This window comes from Nerophis lumbriciformis, linkage group LG17 (genome assembly GCF_033978685.3).
Source record: "Nerophis lumbriciformis linkage group LG17, RoL_Nlum_v2.1, whole genome shotgun sequence".
NCBI classification, from domain to species: Eukaryota; Metazoa; Chordata; class Actinopteri; order Syngnathiformes; family Syngnathidae; genus Nerophis; species Nerophis lumbriciformis.
The window spans coordinates 12064218-12085934 of record NC_084564.2 but is presented as its reverse complement, the minus strand read 5'-3'; the positions used below and the strand labels follow the sequence as shown (position 1 = coordinate 12085934).

At 41.5% G+C, this 21717-nt stretch overlaps 2 protein-coding genes across 2 annotated transcripts; both read right to left on the bottom strand.

The window, feature by feature from the left end:
- Positions 1-4668: 4668 nt before the first annotated feature.
- LOC133614505 (claudin-4-like) lies at positions 4669-5793 on the bottom strand. Its single transcript, XM_061972506.2, has one exon. The coding sequence runs from the start codon at positions 5651-5653 to the stop codon at positions 4997-4999; it is 657 nt and encodes a 218-aa protein (XP_061828490.1). The 5' UTR covers positions 5654-5793; the 3' UTR covers positions 4669-4996.
- Positions 5794-15600: 9807 nt separating this feature from the next.
- LOC133614198 (claudin-4) lies at positions 15601-16257 on the bottom strand. Its single transcript, XM_061972033.1, has one exon. It carries the CDS (start codon positions 16255-16257, stop codon positions 15601-15603), a length of 657 nt encoding a protein of 218 aa, XP_061828017.1.
- Between the last annotated feature and the right edge of the window lie 5460 nt (positions 16258-21717).

Below are 21717 nucleotides of genomic sequence, written 5' to 3'. Positions count from 1 at the left end.
ATACACATACAAACAACTACAACATAAATACATCAGCAGATACAATATATACACATATGATACCAGTATGTCAGGTTTGTCACTGACAGGTTGGTTATGTTTTAGTTTTTCCTGTGTGTTTGTGTTTTATTTCCTGTCAGCGCTTTTATTTTGGTTCAGTTTCCTGCTTGTCTCCCTGAGCGCTGTTTCCCCTCACCTGCGGCTGATTGGCAGCCTGGCCATACATGGTGTCCATCAGCCGGCTACTATTTATGACTGCCTCGCCCTCCAGTCAGGGCTGGAGTATTGTTAGCTGTTTCCTAGTTCCTGTATGCTGTATGCTGTTTCCAGTTTGCCTGTTTCCTGGTTCCTGATTCCTGTTTTCCTGCATTTTATTTTTGACATTAAAGGTCATGTTTTCCTGCATCGAGCCTGCCATCTCTACATCTTTGGGTTCGTCATCAACACCCCCTGACACAGTATTTAGTAGAGATGTCCGATAATATCGGCAGACCGATATTATCGGCCGATAAATGCTTTAAAATGTAATCGGTATTGTTTTTTTTATTATCGGTATCGTTTTGTTTTTTTGTTTGTTTGTTTTTTTATTAAATCAACATAAAAAACACAAGATACACTTACAACCCAAAAAACCTCCCTCCCCCATTTACACTCATTCACACAAAAGGGTTGTTTCTTTCTGTTATTAATATTCTGGTTCCTACATTATATATCAATATATATCAATACAGTCTGCAAGGGATACAGTCCGTAAGCACACATGATTGTGCGTGCTGCTGGTCCACTAATAGTACTAACCTTTAACAGTTAATTTTACTCATTTTCATTAATTACTAGTTTCTATGTAACTGTTTTTATATTGTTTTACTTTCTTTTTTATTCAAGAAAATGTTTTTGATTAATTTATCTTAATTTATTTAATACATTTATTTAAAAAGGACCTTATCTTCACCATACCTGGTTGTCCAAATTAGGCATAATTATGTGTTAATTCCACGACTGTATATATCGGTATCGGTTGATATCGGTATCGGTAATTAAGAGTTGGACAATATCGGAATATCGGATATCGGCAAAAAAGCCATTATCGGACATCCCTAGTATTTAGTATTTAAAAAAGTACAGAGTAAGTTAGTAATAACCAGACCTCCTTTCTGCTAAGCTGCCGTGCTCAGACGGCCTTGTCAACAGACGAATATACTATTGATGTTTAGCAAAATTTTGCTGCAAATGAAAATCGTCTCCTAATATCAGTTATTGGCCTCCTTGACTACTAATAATCAGTATTGGCATCGGCTCTAAAAAAAAAAATTGGTCGATCTCAAATATGGACGCCCTTTACCTTTGCCGTGGTAAACAACAAGACACGTACGTGGCTCTATTTTCTCCGGTAAAAATACAACCAACTTGAACTCGGACATTTTCGCAACATTAAGCAGACCGAAGGTAATATTTTAAAAATCACTCATACTGTACTGAATGAATGTTAGTAAGACGGTAGAGCAGGAGCAAGACCGCTTAATCTATAACTACTTTTGTACACCATAGGCAAGCTTGTGCACCAATTTAATAAGCAAAATACCTGTTTAGTGCACTTTAATCGATGTCCTCGGCACACTGTTTAGTTATTAATCGCACAACTTGACAAGCCATAAACACCAGATTGGTCATTTTTCAAGCTGGCACATAAAGAAAGACGGGTATGTGTATATATATATATATATATATATATATATATATATATATATATATATATATATATATATATATATATATATATATATATATATATATATTTGTGTGTGTGTGTTTTAGATTCATAACATCGCTTGCTGTATTTAAACAAGACAGATGCCAAGACACCGACTGTGAACACTCAGTGTAGCTATACACACTATAGACTCAAACTACCGTATTTTTCGGACTATAAGTCGCAGTTTTTTTCATAGTTTGGCCGGGGGTGCGACTTATACACAGGAGCGACTTATGTGTGAAATTATTAACACATTAGCGTAAAATATCAAATAATATTATTTAGCTCATTCACGTAAGGGACTAGACGTATAAGATTTCATGGGATTTAGCGATTAGGAGTGACAGATTGTTTGGTAAACGTATAGCATGTTCTATATAGTATAGTTATTTGAATGACTCTTACCATAATATGTTACGTTAACATACCAGGCCCGTTCTCAGTTGGTTATTTATGCCTCATATAACGTACACTTATTCAGCCTGTTGTTCACTATTCTTTATTTATTTTAAATTGCCTATCAAATGTTTATTCTTGGGGTTGGGTTTTATCAAATAAATTTCCCCCAAAAATGCGACTTATATATGTTTTTTTCCCGTCTTTATTATGCATTTTTGGCCGGTGCGACCTATACTCCGGAGCGACTTATACTCCGAAAAATACAGTAGTCTGTTTCCTTATATGACCATTTTCATCAATAGTGTGAAATATACTTATTGGTATATTCATGGAGTGCAAGTCTTTCAGTTTCTCAAAAGCTCTGAAATAACTTAAAAAGACACCTTCAGAGATGCTTTATCTTTAATACTTTATATATTATATCATATATTGTCAACTTAGTCGACTAAAATATAGAGGAATTTATTTGACTTAAACCAGGGGTCGGCAACCCAAAATGTTGAAAGAGCCTTATTGGACCAAAAATACAAAAACAAATCTGTCTGGAGCCGCAAAAAATTAAAAGCCATATTACATACAGATAGTGTGTCATGAGATATAAATTGAATAAATATGACTTAAAGGAAACTAAATGAGCTCAAATATAGCTACAAATGAGGCATAATGATGCAATATGTACATGTAGCTAGCCTAAATAGCATGTTAGCATCGATTAGCTCGCAGTCATGCAGTGACCAAATATGACTGATTAGCACTCCACACAAGTCAATAACATCAACAAAACTCACCTTTGTGCATTCACACACAACGTTAAAAGTTTGGTGGACAAAATGAGACAGAAAAAGAAGTGGCATAAAACACGTCCTAGAAAGTCGCAGAAAGATATACATGTAAACAAACTAAGGTGAGTTCCAGGACTGCCAAAATTAGTAGGACAAAACGTCGCTCGCCAAATACTCGAATCAGTGAAGCATGTTTAATATAAACAGTGTGCTTTATAACAATTAGGGAGGTTTGTGTCATGTTTGTCCTCCTACAGAAACCATATTAAAACAAAAAATATATTTTTTTCCACTCAACTTTTTCCATTTTTCATACATTTTTGAAAAAGCTCCAGAGAGCCACTTGGGCGGCGCTAAAGAGCCGCATGCGGCTCTAGAGCCGCGGGTTGCCGACCCCTTACTTAAACCAAATCAATCGAGATGACTAAAACTGAAATACATTTTGGTCACAAGACCAGGACTAAAAGTAAATAAAAAACTGCTGTCGGTATTAAGACTGAACCACACCCATCCAAACAGGCCGAAATGGGCCGTCCCCATAGGCCAGGGGTCGGCAACCCGCGGCTCTAGAGCCGCATGCGGCCTTTACCGCCGCCCTAGTGGCTCTCTGGAGCTTTTTCAAAAATGTATGAAAAATGGAAAAAGTTGAGGGGGAAAATATATATTTTTTGTTTTAATATGGTTTCTGTAGGAGGACAAACATGACACAAACCTCCCTAATTGTTATAAAGCACACTGTTTATATTAAACATGCTTCACTGATTCGAGTATTTGGCGAGCGCCGTTTTGTCCTACTAATTTTGGCAGTCCTTGAACTCACCTTAGTTTGTTTACATGTATATCTTTCTGCGACTTTCTAGGACGTGTTTTATGCCACTTCTTTTTCTGTCTCATTTTCAAATTCTATTTGAGTTTTGTCTCTCTTAGAATTCAAAATGTCGAGCAAAGCGAGACCAGCTTGCTAGTAAATAAATAAAATTCAAAAAATAGAGGCCGCTCAGTCCTTACGGGTGACCTGGTGCCCGCGGGCACCGCGTTGGTGACCCCTGATTTAGAATATTCAGTTCCTGTCAAAACACTTATTTAGCTGTTCAGGCAACATTTTAACATTCATGCAGGTGTATATCTAAGTCAGGGGTCGGCAACCCGGCCGCCCTAGTGGCTCTCTGGAGCTTTTTCAAAAATTTATGAAAAATGGAAAAAGTTGAGGGGAAAAAAATATATTTATTGTTTTAATATGGTTTCTGTAGGAGGACAAACATGACACAAACCTCCCTAATTGTTATAAAGCACACTGTTTGTTTATATTAAACATGCTTCACTGATTCGAGTATTTGGCGAGCGCCGTTTTGTCCTACTAATTTTGGCAGTCCTTGAACTCACCTTAGTTTGTTTACATGTATATCTTTCTGCGACTTTCTAGGACGTGTTTTATGCCACTTCTTTTTCTGTCTCATTTTGTCCACCAAACTTTTAACGTTGTGCATGAATCCACAAAGGTGAGTTTTGTTGATGTTATTGACTTGTGTGGAGTGCTAATCAGACATATTTGGTCACTGCATGACTGCGAGCTAATCGATGCTAACATGCTATTTAGGCTAGCTACATGTACATATTGCATCATTATGCCTCATTTGTAGCTATATTTGAGCTCATTTAGTTTCCTTTAAGTCATATTAATTCAATTTATATCTCATGACACACTATCTGTATGTAATATGGCTTTTAATTTTTTGCGGCTCCAGACAGATTTGTTTTTGTATTTTTGGTCCAATAAGGCTCTTTCAACATTTTGGGTTGCCGACCCCTGCCATAGGCATACAGTTGTCCAAAATTTCTTGCTAAAATGATTAAGATTCAGGCATCCAAAAATCCCTAAAAAAAAATCTTTAATTAAACAAGAAAATCATTTGATCCGATTCGTAACTGATTCAAGTAATAATTCCATTTTTTTTTTTTTTTTGTATCAAAACAGTGAGTTCATCAAAACTAGTTTGTAACACAGTGTCAAAGAAAGAGTGGGTACAAAGTAACAGTTTGTCCATGAAACGTCCATTCCAGTTCAGACATAGTTCCTCTGCTCATAGCCGCTGGGGGGCATGGATCTGGTCGGGGGGTACATGATCTTTGACGGAGGCCCGTACCTTTTCTCGGACTGAGCGGGGCAGCTGGAGCACAGGATGACGCCGCCGCTGAGCAGAAAGGCCGCCGCGGCCCACCCCAAGTAAAGAGCCGATCCGATTTCTCTCTTCTGGGACTCGGGGATGGCGGGATTGTAGAACTCCAGGATGATGGTGTGCGCCGACCACGACACCGGGATGAGCTGGGTCAGAGAGGCCAAGAGGAACGCCGCCCCGGCCGCGATCATCACCCGCGCTTTCGCCCGCTCCTCCTCCACGCAGTTGGTGCACTTGGCGCCCATCATGGCCATCAGGAGGCCCACAAGGCCCACCACGATGGAGATGATGGTGAGAGCGCGGGCGGCCTGGAGGTCCCCGCTTAGAGCCAACATGGAGTCGTGGATTTTACACTGCATCTGACCCGTGCTCTGGACCACGCAGTTTATCCAAATGCCCTCCCAGGTGGTCTGGGCCGTCACGATGTTGACCCCGATGAAGGCGGACACTCTCCACATGGGCAGAGCGCAGGACGCAATGGACAAGCTCCATCCCAGGACGGCAAACGTCACTCCGAGTATCTCCAGTCCCGCTGAAGGCATCTTCTCTTTGTGCCGTCAGCGTGCCGCTCGCTCATATAGAAGGCACGTTCGCTCTCGGCGGAAGGTGGAGTCTCTTGATTATTGGCCGGGGAAGAGTTCAAACTGTCCGTCTGTGGCGGAGCGTCCCAAAACGCAGCCTTGGCACAAGAAATGACCTCGGCTTAATCATTCAACCCCTCAGTAGCGCTCCCACCTGTTTGGGTGAGGGGAGAGTACACACAAAGCTGCTATCACTAGTCAGGATTAGTTAAAGAGTAACTGACGCAGTCAAGAAGCGGCCCATGAATGATTGAAAGTGAACAACAGCACCCGCGGGTGTCTGGTACTGGTCAACCACGACAGTGGAACCTCAGGGCTCCAACATTTAGAATGCCAGTCAACAATTCCATAAAATGGTCAAACTGTCAGTATTACACCACCTTTATTTACTGTCAAATCTAAGTTTTTCATCAACTTTAAGGGTAAAATACCAATGATTGTCACACACACACTAGGTGTGGCGAAATTATTCTCTGCATTTGACCCATCACCCTTGATCACCTCCTGGGAGGTGAGGGGAGCAGTGAGCAGCAGCGGTGGCCGCGCCCGGGGATCATTTTTGGTGATTTAACCCCCAATTTCCAACCCTTGATGCTGAGTGCCAAGCAGGGAGGTAATGGGTCCCATTTTTATAGTCTTTGGTATGACTCGGCCTGGGTTTGAACTCACAACCTACCGATCTCAGGGCGGACACTCTAACCACTAGGCCACTGAGGGGAGTTCAAATTGTTCTAGTCAAAGCATGCGGGGGCCATCTGGATATTTTTTTATTCTGTAAAAAAAAACGCTTAAAACTAGAGATAAATGCTTTAAAATGTGATATCGGAAATGATCGGTATCGGTTTCAAAAAGTAAAATTCATGACTTTTTAAAACGCCGCTGTACGGAGTGGTACAGGGAGAAGTACAGAGCGCCAATAAACCTTAAAGGCACTGCCTCTGCGTGCCGGCCCAACCACATAATATCTTACGGCTTTTCACAGACACACAAGTGAATGCAATGCATACTTGGTCAACAGCCATACAGGTCACACTGAGGGTGGCCGTATAAACAACCTTAACACTGTTACAAATACGCGCCACACTGTGAACCCACACCAAACAAGAATGACAAACACATTTCGGGAGAACATCCGCACGGTAACACAGCATAAACACAACAGAAAAAATACCCAGAACCCCTTACAGCACTAACTCTTCCGGGACGCTACAATATGCACCCCCGCTGCCCCCTACCCCCCACCCCAACCTCGACCTCCTCATGCTCTCTCAGGGAGAGCATGTCCCAAATTCCAAGCTGCTGTTTTGAGGCATGTTAAAAAAAATAATGCACTTTGTGACTTCAATAATAAATATGGCAGTGCCATGTTGGCATTTTTTTCCATAACTTGAGTTGATTTATTTTGGAAAACCTTGTTACATTGTTTAATGCATCCAGCGGGGCATCACAACAAAATTAGGCATAATAATGTGTCAATTCCACGACTGTATATATCGGTATCGGTTGATGTCGGAATCGGTAATTAAGAGTTGGACAATATCGGAATATCGGATATCGGCAAAAAAGCCATTATCGGACATCTCTACTTAAAACTGAATATTTAAAGACAGAACTTTGAGTCAGCTTTGTATCATAGGTTGTTGTGTACAGGAGGAGGAGACGGCACAGACAACAGGGGCGCAGTATAGCTCTATGTTTTATTATATATATACTATATATATAATAATAAACAATAATATTAATAAACTAGAGAATGTAGTGTGACTAAATCCAAAAGTGTATGGTGTGTGACTACGTGTGTGGTTTAGCTGTTGAGTGTTACCGGAGTGTTGAGCGAGAGGCAAGTTCAAAAGGGGCAGGGCAGGCTCGTAGATCCGAGAAACAGGCAGGAAGTCGGGGGCGATAGAGAGGCGTCAAAAGGTGTCCAGGCGGGAGGTCGAGATCCAAGAGGCAGCCAGAGAACCAGAGGGGAACACAGGGGAAGACGAGACACACAGCTTGTCACGCGGAAAACGAAGGGTTGCTGCAAGAAACGACAAGGGGGACACGGGACCAATCGAACACGAAGAGGGAGAAACACAGCGAGAGAGTTTGCATAGAGCTAGACTGCTTTGGCTTACTGTACAGAACAGGTAGCTACGTTCTGGCGCGGGATAGCAGGTTGTGCAGGCTTATGAAGGCGGTCCTCTGATCAGCCACAGGTGCGCTGATTGCTGGTAATTGATTGCAGCCGCTTTCTTCCGCCGGACTGACACGCGCTTGGCGTGCTCTTGGAAGTGCGCTCATCATAGCGCAAAGATGAGTGCGCATTGGAATGCGCCGGGACTGTGACATAGGTGACATTGTTATTCTTATACGATACCCAGGAAAGTCCTATTGAGATCTTTGACATTCATGTGCAGGACTTGCTCCCAGTAGGGGCCACTGGGAGCAAGGTGCATGGGTGAAGTGTCTTGCCCAAGACTAGGATGGCGGAAGCTGGGATCGAACCTGCCACAAACCAAGTCAAGCCATCCATCCATCCATTTTCTACTGCTTGTCCATTTCGGGGTCGCGGGGGGTGCTGGAGCCTATCTCAGCTGCATTCGGGCGGAAGGCGGTGTACACCCTGGACAAGTCACCACCTCATCACAGGGCCAACACAGATAGACAGACAACATTCACACTCACATTCACACACTAGGGCCAATTTAGTGTTGCCAATCAACCTATCCCCAGGTGCATGTCTTTGGAGGTGGGAGGAGCCTATCCCCAGGTGCATGTCTTTGGAGGTGGGAGGGGCCTATCCCCAGGTGCATGTCTTTGGAGGTGGGAGGAGCCTATCCCCAGGTGCATGTCTTTGGAGGTGGGAGGAGCCTATCCCCAGGTGCATGTCTTTGGAGGTGGGAGGGGCCTATCCTCAGGTGCATGTCTTTGGAGGTGGGAGGGGCCTATCCCCAGGTGCATGTCTTTGGAGGCGGGAGGGGCCTATCCCCAGGTGCATGTCTTTGAAGGTGGGAGGGGCCTATCCCCAGGTGCATGTCTTTGGAGGTGGGAGGAGCCTAATTCCAGGTGCATGTCTTTGGAGGTGGGAGGGGCCTATCCCCAGGTGCATGTCTTTGGAGGCGGGAGGGGCCTATCCTCAGGTGCATGTCTTTGGAGGTGGGAGGGGCCTATCCCCAGGTGCATGTCTTTGAAGGTGGGAGGGGCCTATCCCCAGGTGCATGTCTTTGGAGGTGGGAGGGGCCTATCCCCAGGTGCATGTCTTTGAAGGTGGGAGGGGCCTATCCCCAGGTGCATGTCTTTGGAGGTGGGAGGAAGCCGGAGTACCCGGAGGGAACCCACGCAGTCACGGGGAGAACATGCAAACTCCACACAGAAAGACCCAGAATCCGGGGATCGAACCAAGGACCTTTGTATTGTGAGGCACATGCACTAACCCTTGTTCCACTGTGCTGCCCAAGTCGATCCCTGCAATTTTGAATATTGAAGCTTCGAGTATTGGCCGATACCAGTATTCATCCGATACGATATCAGCACATACTGGAAAAACTCCCAATCTCACCAAGTGTATACTGTATTTCTCAGCACCGAGTGGTCACACAATTGTATTAAGCTCATGACGTACTAAGTGATGCAAACACGTTTATTACTGGATACAATGCTGCCTTGGAGACTTTGAATCTGTAGTTAATATTATTTGATGCTAGTTTATTTGGCAAATGTCGTGTTTTAGACTGCAATATTGTTCAATTGTGGACGTTTATTATGTATGTCTAGCTTGTGTGCTATTGTGTGCTAAGCTGTTGTAAATTAAGGACACTGATTATATATGTCAAGCTTGCACTAATCCGATACTTGTTCATTTGTTCAATATCATATAGGACTGAGGGGCTATTTTAAATGTGCTGTAAATACAATTTGAAATATGAAATATTCTAAATCTTTCCACAAATGGTAATGTGTAATAGGTAAGAGAATTGAGTGAAGATAATGCTCCTTTACCTTAACCGCGGTTGGTTACCTGAAAGGCGGCTCAGGTGGTTAGAAAGTCAGTGATTAAGTTAATGCATGCGCCGTTTTTGCTGGCAAATTTCACTTCAAAATACACTCTGACTGGACTTTCACAAATAACATTTTTTTTTTAATGTTAATGTATGATAGTTTGACTATAAAATTGCATTTTTGTCATAATATAGACTCCAACTTAAGGTGCGGTAGTGGGAACAAAAATGGGGTAAAAATAAATTAAATTACAAAACAGGTAATAAAGAAAAAACTAATAATTGAAATAAACAGACTACTATCCAATAAAAATAAAAAGCAATCCTGTACAATATACAAAACACCATAGAAATACAAAATATAGTGTTTTGTATATTGTACAGGATTGCTTATTATTTTTATTGGATAGTAGTGGGTTTATTTCAATTGTTAGTTTTTTCTTTATTACCTGTAATTTAATTTATTTTTACCCCATATTTGTTCCCACTACCGCAACTTAAAGGGGAACATTATCACAATTTCAGAAGGGTTAAAACCATTAAAAATCAGTTCCCAGTGGCTTATTTTATTTTTCGAAGTTTTAAAATTTTTTTTACCCATCACGCAATATCCCTAAAAAAAGCTTCAAAGTGCCTGATTTTAACCATCGTTATATACACCCGTCCATTTTCCTGTGACGTCACATAGTGATGCCAATACAAACAAACATGGCGGTTAGAACAGCAAGGTATAGCGACATTAGCTCGGATTCAGACTCGGATTTCAGCGGCTTAAGCGATTCAACAGATTACGCATGTATTGAAACGGATGGTTGTAGTGTGGAGGCAGGTAGCGAAAACGAAATTGAAGAAGAAACTGAAGCTATTGAGCCATATCGGTTTGAACCGTATGCAAGCGAAACCGACAAAAACGACACGACAGCCAGCGACACGGGAGAAAGCGAGGACGAATTCGGCGATCACCTTCTAACCAACGATTGGTATGTGTTTGTTTGGCATTAAAGGAAACTAACAACTATGAACTAGGTTTACAGCATATGAAATACATTTGGCAACAACATGCACTTTGAGAGTGCAGACAGCCCAGTTTTCATCAATTAATATATTCTGTAGACATACCCTCATCCGCTCTCTTTTCCTGAAAGCTGATCTGTCCAGTCCAGTTGGAAATGCATCTGCTTTGAGTGTCGCAGGACATCCACACATTCTTGCCATCTCTGTCGTAGCATAGCTTTCGTCGGTAAAGTGTGCGGAACAAACGTCCAATTTCTTGCCACTTTCGCATCTTTGGGCCACTGGTGCAACTTGAATCCGTCCCTGTTCGTGTTGTTACACCCTCCGACAACACACCGACGAGGCATGATGTCTCCAAGGTACGGAAAACAGTTGAAAAAACGGAAAATAACAGAGCTGATTTGACTCTGTGTTTGTAATGTGTTTGAGAAAACGACGGATTGCTTCTCGATGTGACGTCACGTCCGAGAGCGAATAATAGAAAGGCGTTTAATTCGCCAAAATTCACCCATTTAGAGTTCGAAAATCGGTTATAAAAATATATGTTCTTTTTTCTGCAACATCAAGGTATATATTGCCGCTTACATAGGTCTGGTGATAATGTTCCCCTTTAAGTTGGAGTCCTTAATCTCGTTATATGCAAATATAATGACAATAATGTCCATTCTATTCTATTCTATTCTATTCTATATATACTGTACTGTGCAGTCTACTAATACAAGTTTCAATCAATCAATCAAAAACAAGGTTTTCCAAAATAAGAGAACAACTTCAACTCCATATTCCGTACAATTGACCGCTAAATGGTAACACCCGAATACGTTTTTCAACTTGTTTAAGTCGGGGTCCACGTTAATCAATTCATGGTAAAGTTACATTGTTTAGTGCATCACAACAAAATTAGGCATAATAATGTGTTAATTCCACGACTGTATATATCGGTATCGGTTGATATCGGAATCGGTAATTAAGAGTTGGACAATATCGGAATATCGGATATCGGCAAAAAAGCCATTATCGGACATCTCTAATTACATTACATTATTTTGCTCTTTTATCTTACATTTAAATGCTGTTTTTTTGTTGGATTTTATTTTGACAATATCCTGCGGGCCAACAAAACTAGAGCTGCGGGCTACAAATGGCCCCCAGGCCACATTTTGGACACCCCTGGTTTATTGTATTCGTCTCAAAATTGTCATTTTTGTTATTGTTTTTTCTTTTTTTTTAAAGTTAACGTACTTGAATTGTATTTTTAAAGATATGCTGTGGGCCAGTAAAAAAAAAACAGGCTTTGGACACTTGTGGTGTAAGGCCTCCACTCATGCTCATCAGTGAAGTGTTTCACTTGCACACTTGACTTGCAGCGCAAACACAACCAAACACCTCAAGTCTACAAAACACACACGTACGCACGCACACAGCGATAATCTGAAGCTAATAGGATACATGCACCAGCGCCTCCTTCATGAAGAATCTTTCATGTTGAGATATTCTGCTAGACTGAGCGTCATCACTTTTATGAAGGGAGGCTTTGTACTGATAACTGGTGTTCCTGGTAAACACCAGCAGACAACATTACTCATCTAATGAGATCCAATATGACAAAAATGTTACAAAAATGATAGCGTTCACTTTTAAGGCATTCATTTGACACATTTTTTATTGTGCTACTGTATCGTTCTGAGAGTCGCTACTAATAATTTGACTTTGTCCGTGTAGCTAAAAAGGGGATTTTAATATCCGGGGACTGCAAAGGGTGATTGTAACAATTATCTGTGCGCACAATAGTGCCAGGTGGTGGAGGGGACGGGGACGGGGGTCTTATCAGTGTCCTTACTTTGAAGGCCGTCGTGTTTGAAATGGTTTATTTGACCCCCGGTTGATTTATGCACCATGCAACTTTACGACTGCTACTGCTTCACACCTTCTCATAGTCACAAAAATGCTGCATTGTGAGTGAAATATGAAGTAACAAGCGCAGCGCGTTTGACGCACAATCGTGTGATCAATGAAGGGAAGTTTCCTGCATATTTAGAGGCAAAGCTGACAAATAATTAACCTTGCAGTGTTTAACCCTTGAGTTGACTTAATTCAAAACTATGTTAAGCTCAAACATTTTTATAAGTAAAAAAAAAATATATATATATATATATATATATATATATATATATATTTTTATTTTTTATTTTTATTTTTTTTATTATTATTTTTTTTTTCAATGCTTTACATTTTCAGCTTCAGACCTAAGTTTTTTATACATATTTTTAATGTTTTTTTTATGTTTTATGCTCTTTTTGTGAAAAAACTAACTTTTTTTATGATGGGGAAAAACACGAAATATACATAATTTCCAAAAACGACTTGAAAAGTGGAATCATTCAAATGAGATAAATTACAACCTTTAACAGGTCAGTAAGTCATAACAACACTGATTTTGATGCCCAATTCATTTTGAAACAATGACAATTTTTTTTACAAAAACTCACACTATCCCGCCTTAGGCGAAAAGCAGACACGCTGAAAAAAGTAAGTCATATAAATATATATATATATATATATATATATATATATATATATATATATATGTATGCTCAGTGCCAGAGCTTGGTCCGCATTGCCGGCAGTAAGTCCGACACGTTTCCAGTGAGGGTTGGACTCCGCCAAGGCTGCCCTTTGTCACCGATTCTGTTCATAACTTTTATGGACAGAATTTCTAGGTTCAGTCAAGGCGTTGAGGGGATCTGGTTTGGTGGTTGCAGGATTAGGTCTCTGCTTTTTGCAGATGATGTGGTCCTGATGACTTCATCTGGCCAGGATCTTCAGCTCTCGCTGGATCGGTTCGCAGCCGAGTGTGAAGCGACTGGGATGATAATCAGCACCTCCAAGTCCGAGTCCATGGTTCTCGCCCGGAAAAGGGTGGAGTGCCATCTCCGGGTTGGGGAGGAGATCTTGCCCCAAGTGGAGGAGTTCAAGTACCTCGGAGTCTTGTTCACGAGTGAGGGAAGAGTGGATCGTGAGATTGACAGGCGGATCGGTGCGGCGTCTTCAGTAATGCGGACGCTGTATCGATCCGTTGTGGTGAAGAAGGAGCTGAGCCGGAAGGCAAAGCTCTCAATTTACCGGTCGATCTACGTTCCCATCCTCACCTATGGTCATGAGCTTTGGGTTATGACCGAAAGGACAAGATCACGGGTACAAGCGGCCGAAATGAGTTTCCTCCGCCGGGTGGCGGGGCTCTCCCTTAGAGATAGGGTGAGAAGTTCTGTCATCCGGGGGGAGCTCAAAGTAAAGCCGCTGCTCCTCCACATCGAGAGGAGCCAGATGAGGTGGTTCGGGCATCTGGTCAGGATGCCACCCGAACGCCTCCCTAGGGAGGTGTTTAGGGCACGTCCGACCGGTAGGAGGCCGCGGGGAAGACCCAGGACACGTTGGGAAGGCTATGTCTCCCGGCTGGCCTGGGAACGCCTCGGGGTCCCACAGGAAGAGCTGGACGAAGTGGCTGGGGAGAGGGAAGTCTGGGCTTCCCTGCTTAGGCTGCTGCCCCCGCGACCCGACCTCGGATAAGCGAAAGAAGATGGATGGATGGATGGATATATATATATAATTATTATTATTATTTTAAAAACATTTTCAACAGCTTCAGACCTGTCCATACCTATACCATTTTATATATTTGTAATAAAAAACATAAAGGTAGGTCTGAAGCTGTTGAAAAAATAAATAAATAAAAAAAATTTATATATATATATATATATATATATATATATATATATATATATATATATATATATATATATATATATATATATATATATATATGTATGTGTATATATATATATATATATATATATATATATATGTGTATATATATATATATATATATATATATATATACATACATATATATATATATATATATATATATATATATGTATGTATATATATATATATATATATATGTATATATATATATATATATATATATATGTATATATATATATATATATATACTCAAATATATGTATATATGAGTATATATTTATTTATTTTATTATTATTTTTATATATACTGTGTATATATATACAAATATATATATATATATATATATATATATATATATATATATATACACATATATATATATATATCCATCCATCCACATATATAATTTTATTTTATTTTTTTCAACAGCTTCAGACCTATATCTATATATATATATATACATTTTTATATATTTTATGTTTTTATGCTTAAAACAACAAAACACTTATATTATGGGGAAAGCACAAAATAAGCAATATTTTCCCAAAATTTGTTTCAAAGTGGAATATTTTAGATTAGGTTTCAAGCAGCAGAAAAACAACAAGTAGGTCACTTTAGTTGGTTTTGTGTATTTCCAGTGAGATAAGGAGGTCGATCAATGGCACATTCGGACCAAATAACTTTAACGTGTATTTCAGTGGGTGGGGCGTTGCATCAGGTGGTCAATGAAGCCTTTGTGGCTCCGAGGGTCTCGGCTGTGCATCCTCGTGCACATTTGGGTGATTACCCCCAGACTGGGTTTCACTCTACCAAAGGGAGGACAGGTTACAAAGACAGAGGCAACAAGTCCACCATTGTGTCCCAGCTGAATTTGCCCCGAAACTAAATCTCTCATTTCAGGGATGCAGCTGGTATGTGCGGAACAAGTGACAGCCACTGATGCTTATCACGTGGAAGAGACTTTCATCCAAAATAGTAAATGTTTCATTGCTAAAAGGGTTTTATTAGAGGAAGAAATACATTGCTTGAGGGAGTCAAATAAGTATGAGACAGAATCAAATGCAAAAAAAGTCAAAAACCCACCACCGCAGAAAGATGTAGGTCCATTGTGCTTAATTGTCTGCTCACTGCTGCCCCCTGCTGGTTCACACGTAGTCCTGTCTGTCATATGCACGCGTGGCCACGCTCTTAACGGCTGTGTAGTCCGCCTGGGCGGGCACCCGGCGCACCGCGTCCGTCCTGGGTTGGAAGGAACAACACAGCAGCGCCCCCCCCAGGATGAGCAGGCAGGAGGCAGCCCACCCGAAGTAGAGCGCGTTGCCAAAGTCCCGCTTGCCCGTCTCCTCCAGCAGCGGGTCGTGGAAGTCCATCACGATGGCGTGGGCCGTCCGGGACACCGCCACCAGCAGCAGCAGCCCCGCCGCCGTCAACGCCAGACCCCCCACCAACACGAGACGCCACTTAGCGCCGGCATCCCGGCTGCAGTCGGTGCACTGCGCCCCCGCCACGGACAGGCCGATACCCACGATGCACAACGCCAAGGAGACCACCACCAGGGCGCGGGCCGCCTGCAGGTCCGGAGGAAGCCCCAGCATGGAGTCGTGCACCTTGCAGTGCATCTGTCCCGTGCTCTGCACCGAGCAGTTCATCCACAAGCCCTCCCAGATCACCTGCGACATCACGATGTTCTGACCCACGTAGGCGGCCACGCGCCACATGGGCAGGCCGCACGCCACCATCACCCCCAGCCAGCCCGCCACGGCCAGCGTCATCCCCAGGAGCTCCAAGCCGGAAGAGGCCATAGTGAGAGCGGATAGAAGGCCTTCTGTGTGCGCTGCCTTCGTTAAGTGAAGGTGATACCGGATCTCCTTGGCTCCAAATCCTGAGTCCGACTTGAGGGAGAAACTACTTCTATCTTCTTTATACGGCTCGAAGGTGGAGTCAGCCTTCTTTCTAGTTGAAGGACACGTCCAAACCTTATCATTTCATCTCAACTTTGGGAAGAGTCCAACGTGTACCTAAAAGTGTTTTTATTTGAAAGACATTAATGCTGCACAAAACTCCAATACCTTCATTTTGGAGATCCAGAACAAAACCTGTGTCACTTTTGATTGACACCTCATAATGTTCAGGTTATTTAGCTACAAAGTAGTGAAAATTTTAGCAAAAAAAAATGTTGATATAGCTCTTGTAGCAGGTGGACCTATAGTTAAAGTTAAAGTACCAATGATTGTCATACAGACACACTAGGTGTGGCGAAATTATTCTCTGCATTTGACCCATCACCCTTGATCACCCCCTGGGAGGTGAGGGGAGCAGTGGGCAGCAGCGGTGGCCGCGCCCGGGAATCATTTTTGGTGATTTAACCCCCAATTCCAACCCTTGATGCTGAGTGCCAAGCAGGGAGGTAATGGGTCCCATTTTTATAGTCTGTTTGAACTCACAACCTATCGATCTCAGGGCGGACACTCTAACCACTAAGCCACAGAGTAGGTTAGGTCCCAAAGGGACAAGCGGTAGAAATGGATGGATGGATGGATGGATGGATGGACGTATGTTTAATGTATACCGTATTTCCTTGAATTGCCGCCGGGTATATATTATGCGCCTGCCTAGAATTACAGCCGGGTCAAACTCGTTTCGCAAAATAATTAGCGCATGTTTAGCATTACCGCCGGCTCAGGATTAAATATTATTTTTATTATTCTACATGTAAAGTGACTTTGGGTACTTAGAAAAGCGCTATATAAATCTCAGTTATTATTATTATTATTATTATTAGCGCATGTCTGTCATGTCTGTGTGACCATGTTTTGTTTTAGTCATGTTTTGTTTTGTTTAGTTATTGGACTCTTTCGTTTCTGGCTTTTCACTCCCTTGTCTTGTTTCCATGGTTCATGGTTACCCATTAGTTTCACCTGTTCCACGTTTGGACTCATTGTGCACTCTTGTTTATCACCATAGCAACCCATTAGTTTTCACCTGTCACGTCACGCACCTGTTTCACGTTTTGAGTCACGCACCTGTTTTCGTTAATCATGTCTGTAGTATTTAAGTTCATTGTTTTCAGTTTGTCTTTCTGGCGACATCCGGATTCATACCCCTGTCACACTCTTACCTCTGCGCACTTCATAGTCCATGGCAAGTAAGTTTTTTTGTTTATTAATGCCACAGTTAGTGTTTTTGTTTAATTGTTCACAGTTTCTGCCTATGTGCAAGTTTTGTTTTCAATAGCCTAGTTTTGTACCTCCGCCATTGTGCGAGCTTTTCGTTTGTTCCTTTTTGATATATAGTGTTAAAATAAATCATGTATTCACCTTCACGCCATGTCTGGTCCAAATCACTTGCACCTCGGGAGAACAAACCACGCCACAGTCCCAGCCGTGACAATACTGATTTCAATAATTTAAAATTGCATAAAGGGAAGAAGATAAAGAGCTATTCAGTAGGATTTAAGGTCCAAGCTATTGAATATGCTAAAAAGAACAGTAAGCAGCTATGTTTTATTAATATACCGTAGCTGCGTGTGTCAAATATGAGTCATTTAATGACTCCCGCCTCCTGGTGGTAGAGGGCGCTAGTGATCCTTCTTGCGACTACTCGGCTGCAGAAGAAGTGACAACAAGCAGCAACAGTTTATTTTTTCCTCTCGCTTACACTTTTAACATGGAGGATTACATATCTAAAACAAAACAGTTTTCTAAACTGGACTTTCAATCGAAGCAGGAAGTAATAATTAAAGGAAGATCTCCATCGAGACAGAGAGACTTTTAAAACTGAAGAAAGATCAGGAAGACTTCTATAAACAAGTTATCGATGCTTTTGTTCAGAAGGAGCTGCGTATGGACTTCATTTATAAGTAAAGGTAAGACCATAATACCGGTAATGTTTTTTTTATTAAATGTGCTTTTCATGATGGTATCCTTACATCGCACTCAAATTTATAAGCGCAGGCCTAAATTTACCGCATGCCTTTGGTAAGCGCCGGAGTGAGAAGAGGTTTTAAATTAATTACCGCCCCGGCGGCAATTCAAGGAAATACGGTAACACGATTTTATGTTAAAATAAAGCAAACAATAAAATGTTTTTGTGGTCCCCTTTATTTTGAAAAGTATCAACAAGTATCGTCGCAGGTCGTATAGCAAGGCTAAATGGACGAGAAGATGGACCGTCTGGTGATTCTTTTATGTCAACCATATCAGTTTTGAAGTAATCATGGACCAGGGTGACATAAAAAATGCAATTAAGTGATTAAAATAATACTTTTACATGCCTTCACCCACATTGTTTATGTGGGGATGTGGGCTCCAGTTCTGGAGAGGACGTCCCCCCAAATAGGGGCCGGAATTTGGCAATGGAAAGGGGCGTTCCAAGTACAGTTAATTACAGTAGGGAAGGGGATCGTATTGGCCCATTCCTGGGTGAATCTTGCATGAGATGAAGGGGGTTGATTATTTTACAATGCGGTCTGCTGAAAAAGATGGAAAGCGCCGCTCTACATAGCATCTGACGCTGTGGTCAAAGTTGGAATTGCTCCAAAACACATGTTAAGATATTCAACATCTACTGCCATCTGGTGGCTAAAGTGGATTGTGCACTGCCCAAAACCGTCACGTTTCATGTATCAGGTAAACCACGCCGAATGGGCCTTATGAATCCCCTTCCTAGCGTATCTACCGATTACTCCAAAACTTATTGATATTATGAGAAATGATTTCCAGATGTATTTTCAGGAGCAAAAAATAAAGATAATTTATTAGTCTTTTTGTCCTCCCCAGAACTGGAGCCCATCTCCCCACATAAACAATGTGGGTGAAGGCATGTAAAAGTATTATTTTCATCACTTAATTGCATTTTTTCGGTCACCCTGGTCCATGATTACTTCAAAACTGATATGGTTGACATAAAAGAATCACCAGACCGTCCATCTTCTCGTCCATAGCCTAAAATTTCCTCATGTTCCTTCAGCATTTCCTCAAGCACCTTCATGAAAACATCAGTAGAAGAGGACACAAAATAGAATACTAGCTGCTTACCTTCTTTTTCTGTCCTTTTTGAGTTGTTCTGACTCAGTCGCTCTATAAGTGACGTTCAGGTTTTGGATTTCAGAAAAAGAAGAAGTATGCAGAAACCCCCTTGGAATGAGATCTACGTGCCTGGCAAAAAGCAACAATGATCCTTATGTGCTCGGCCCACTTCGACAAGTCCTCTAAGACTTCCTGCTAGGTTGGAATATTTAAGTGTAGGATAAGGATGCAGCGGATGGGATGTGGGGCAATTAATAAAAACTTGCAAACACAAGCCTGACACCCCAAAATGTCCCATTAAAAATTATTTTAAAAGTTTATATTTTGAGTGTGAATGTTGTCTGTCTATCTGTGTTGGCCCTGTGATGAGGTGGCGACTTGTCCAGGGTGTACCCCGCCTTCCGCCCCAATGCAGCTGAGATAGGCTCCAGCACCCCCCGCGACCCCGAAAGGGACAAGCGCTAAAAAATGGATGGATTGATATTTAAAAGTTATTTGTCTTAATTTGCACACTTAAAAATACATTAAAATGCTTAAAAATAACTGACATGTCACTAACAAATTATCTTTATTTTTTGCTTCTGAAAATAAATCTGGAAATCATTTCTCATAATATCAATAAGTTTTGGAGTAATCGGTAGATACGCTAGGAAGGGGATTCATAATAATAATAATAATAGATTTTATTTGTAAAAAGCACTTTACATTGAGCAAACAACCTCCAAGTGCTACAGTGTATTGAAAAAAATAAAATAAAATAAAAAGATAATAAAAAAAAATAAAAATAAAACTAGAACAGCCTAATAGCTAGAACTAGTATCTATAAAAATGCTTTTTTTAAAAGAAGGGTTTTTAAGCCTTTTTTAAAAGCATCCACAGTGTGTGGTGCCCTCAGGTGGTCAGGGAGAGCATTCCACAGACTGGGGGCGGCGGAGCAGAAATCCCGGTCTCCCATAGTTCGTAGCTTTGTCCTCGGAGGTTGGAGGAGGTTAGCCTGTCCGAAGTGGAGGTGTCGTGTTGAGGATTTGGGGGTGAGTAGTTCTTTGAGGTAGAGGGGGGCATTTCCATGGAGGCACTGGTGGGTTAGTAGGGAGACTTTGAATTCAATCCTGAGTGGAACAGGAAGCCAGGGAAGGGATTTGAGAATTGGTGTGATGTGGTCGTATTTCCGCACTCTCATCAGGATCCTAGCAGCACTATTCTGCATGTATTGCAGCTTCTGGATGTTCTTGCTTGGGATCCCGACAAGAAGTGTGTTGCAGTAGTCTAGCCTGGAGGAGACAAAGGCCCATTCGGCGTGGTTTACCTGATACATGAAACGTGACGGTTTTGGGCCGTCCACAATCCACTTTAGCCACCAGATGGCAGTAGATGTTGAATATCTTAACATTTGACCAAAGGGTCAGATGCTATGTAGAGCGGCGCTTTCCATCTTTTTCAGCAGACCGCATTGTAAAATAATCAACCCCCTTCATCTCATGCAAGATTCACCCAGGAAAGGGTCGATACGATCCCCTTCCCTACTGTAATTAACTGTACTTGGAACACCCCTTTCCATTGCCAAATTCCGGCCCCTTTTTGGGGGGGACGTCCTCTCCAGAACTGGAGCCCACCTCCCCACATAAACAATGTGGGTGAAGGCATGTAAAACTATTATTTATATTATTATTTTAAGTGTAGATAGAACATGTTAAAAGAGAAAGTAAGCAGTAAATGAACAAGTAGATTAATATTTCATTTTCTACCACTTGTCCTTAATAATTTAGACAAAATAATAGAATGGAAAATGACACAATATGTTACTGCGTATGTCAGCAGCTAAATTAGGATCCTTAGTTTGTTTACTTACTAATAAAAGACAAGTTGTCTTGTGTGTTCACTATTTTATTTAAGGACAAACTTGCAATAATAAACATATGTTTAATGTACTGTAAGATTTTTTGTTAAAATAAAGCCAATAATGCAATTTTTTTGTGGTCCCCTTTATTTAGAAAAGTACCCAATAGTACCGAAAAGTATCGGTACTCATTGGTACCGGTACCAAAATATTGGTATCGGGACAACACTGAGTGATACTCATTATGCGGCTAGTCAAGCTTTAATATGCTTATTAGTTTACGACAACTTTAAAAATATAATTTTTTTTTTGGTATGTGGAGGGCCCCAATGTCTAAGTACGTCCCTGCCTAGTTGTTGAGGTTGTTGCAGGGAGTAAATACCTTCTTTGTGCAAGGC

Coding starts and splice junctions, on each gene's coding strand:
- LOC133614198 (XM_061972033.1), bottom strand. CDS start 16,257: ATGGCCTCTTCCGGCTTGGAGCTCCTGGGGATGACGCTGGCCGTGGCG.
- LOC133614505 (XM_061972506.2), bottom strand. CDS start 5,653: ATGCCTTCAGCGGGACTGGAGATACTCGGAGTGACGTTTGCCGTCCTG.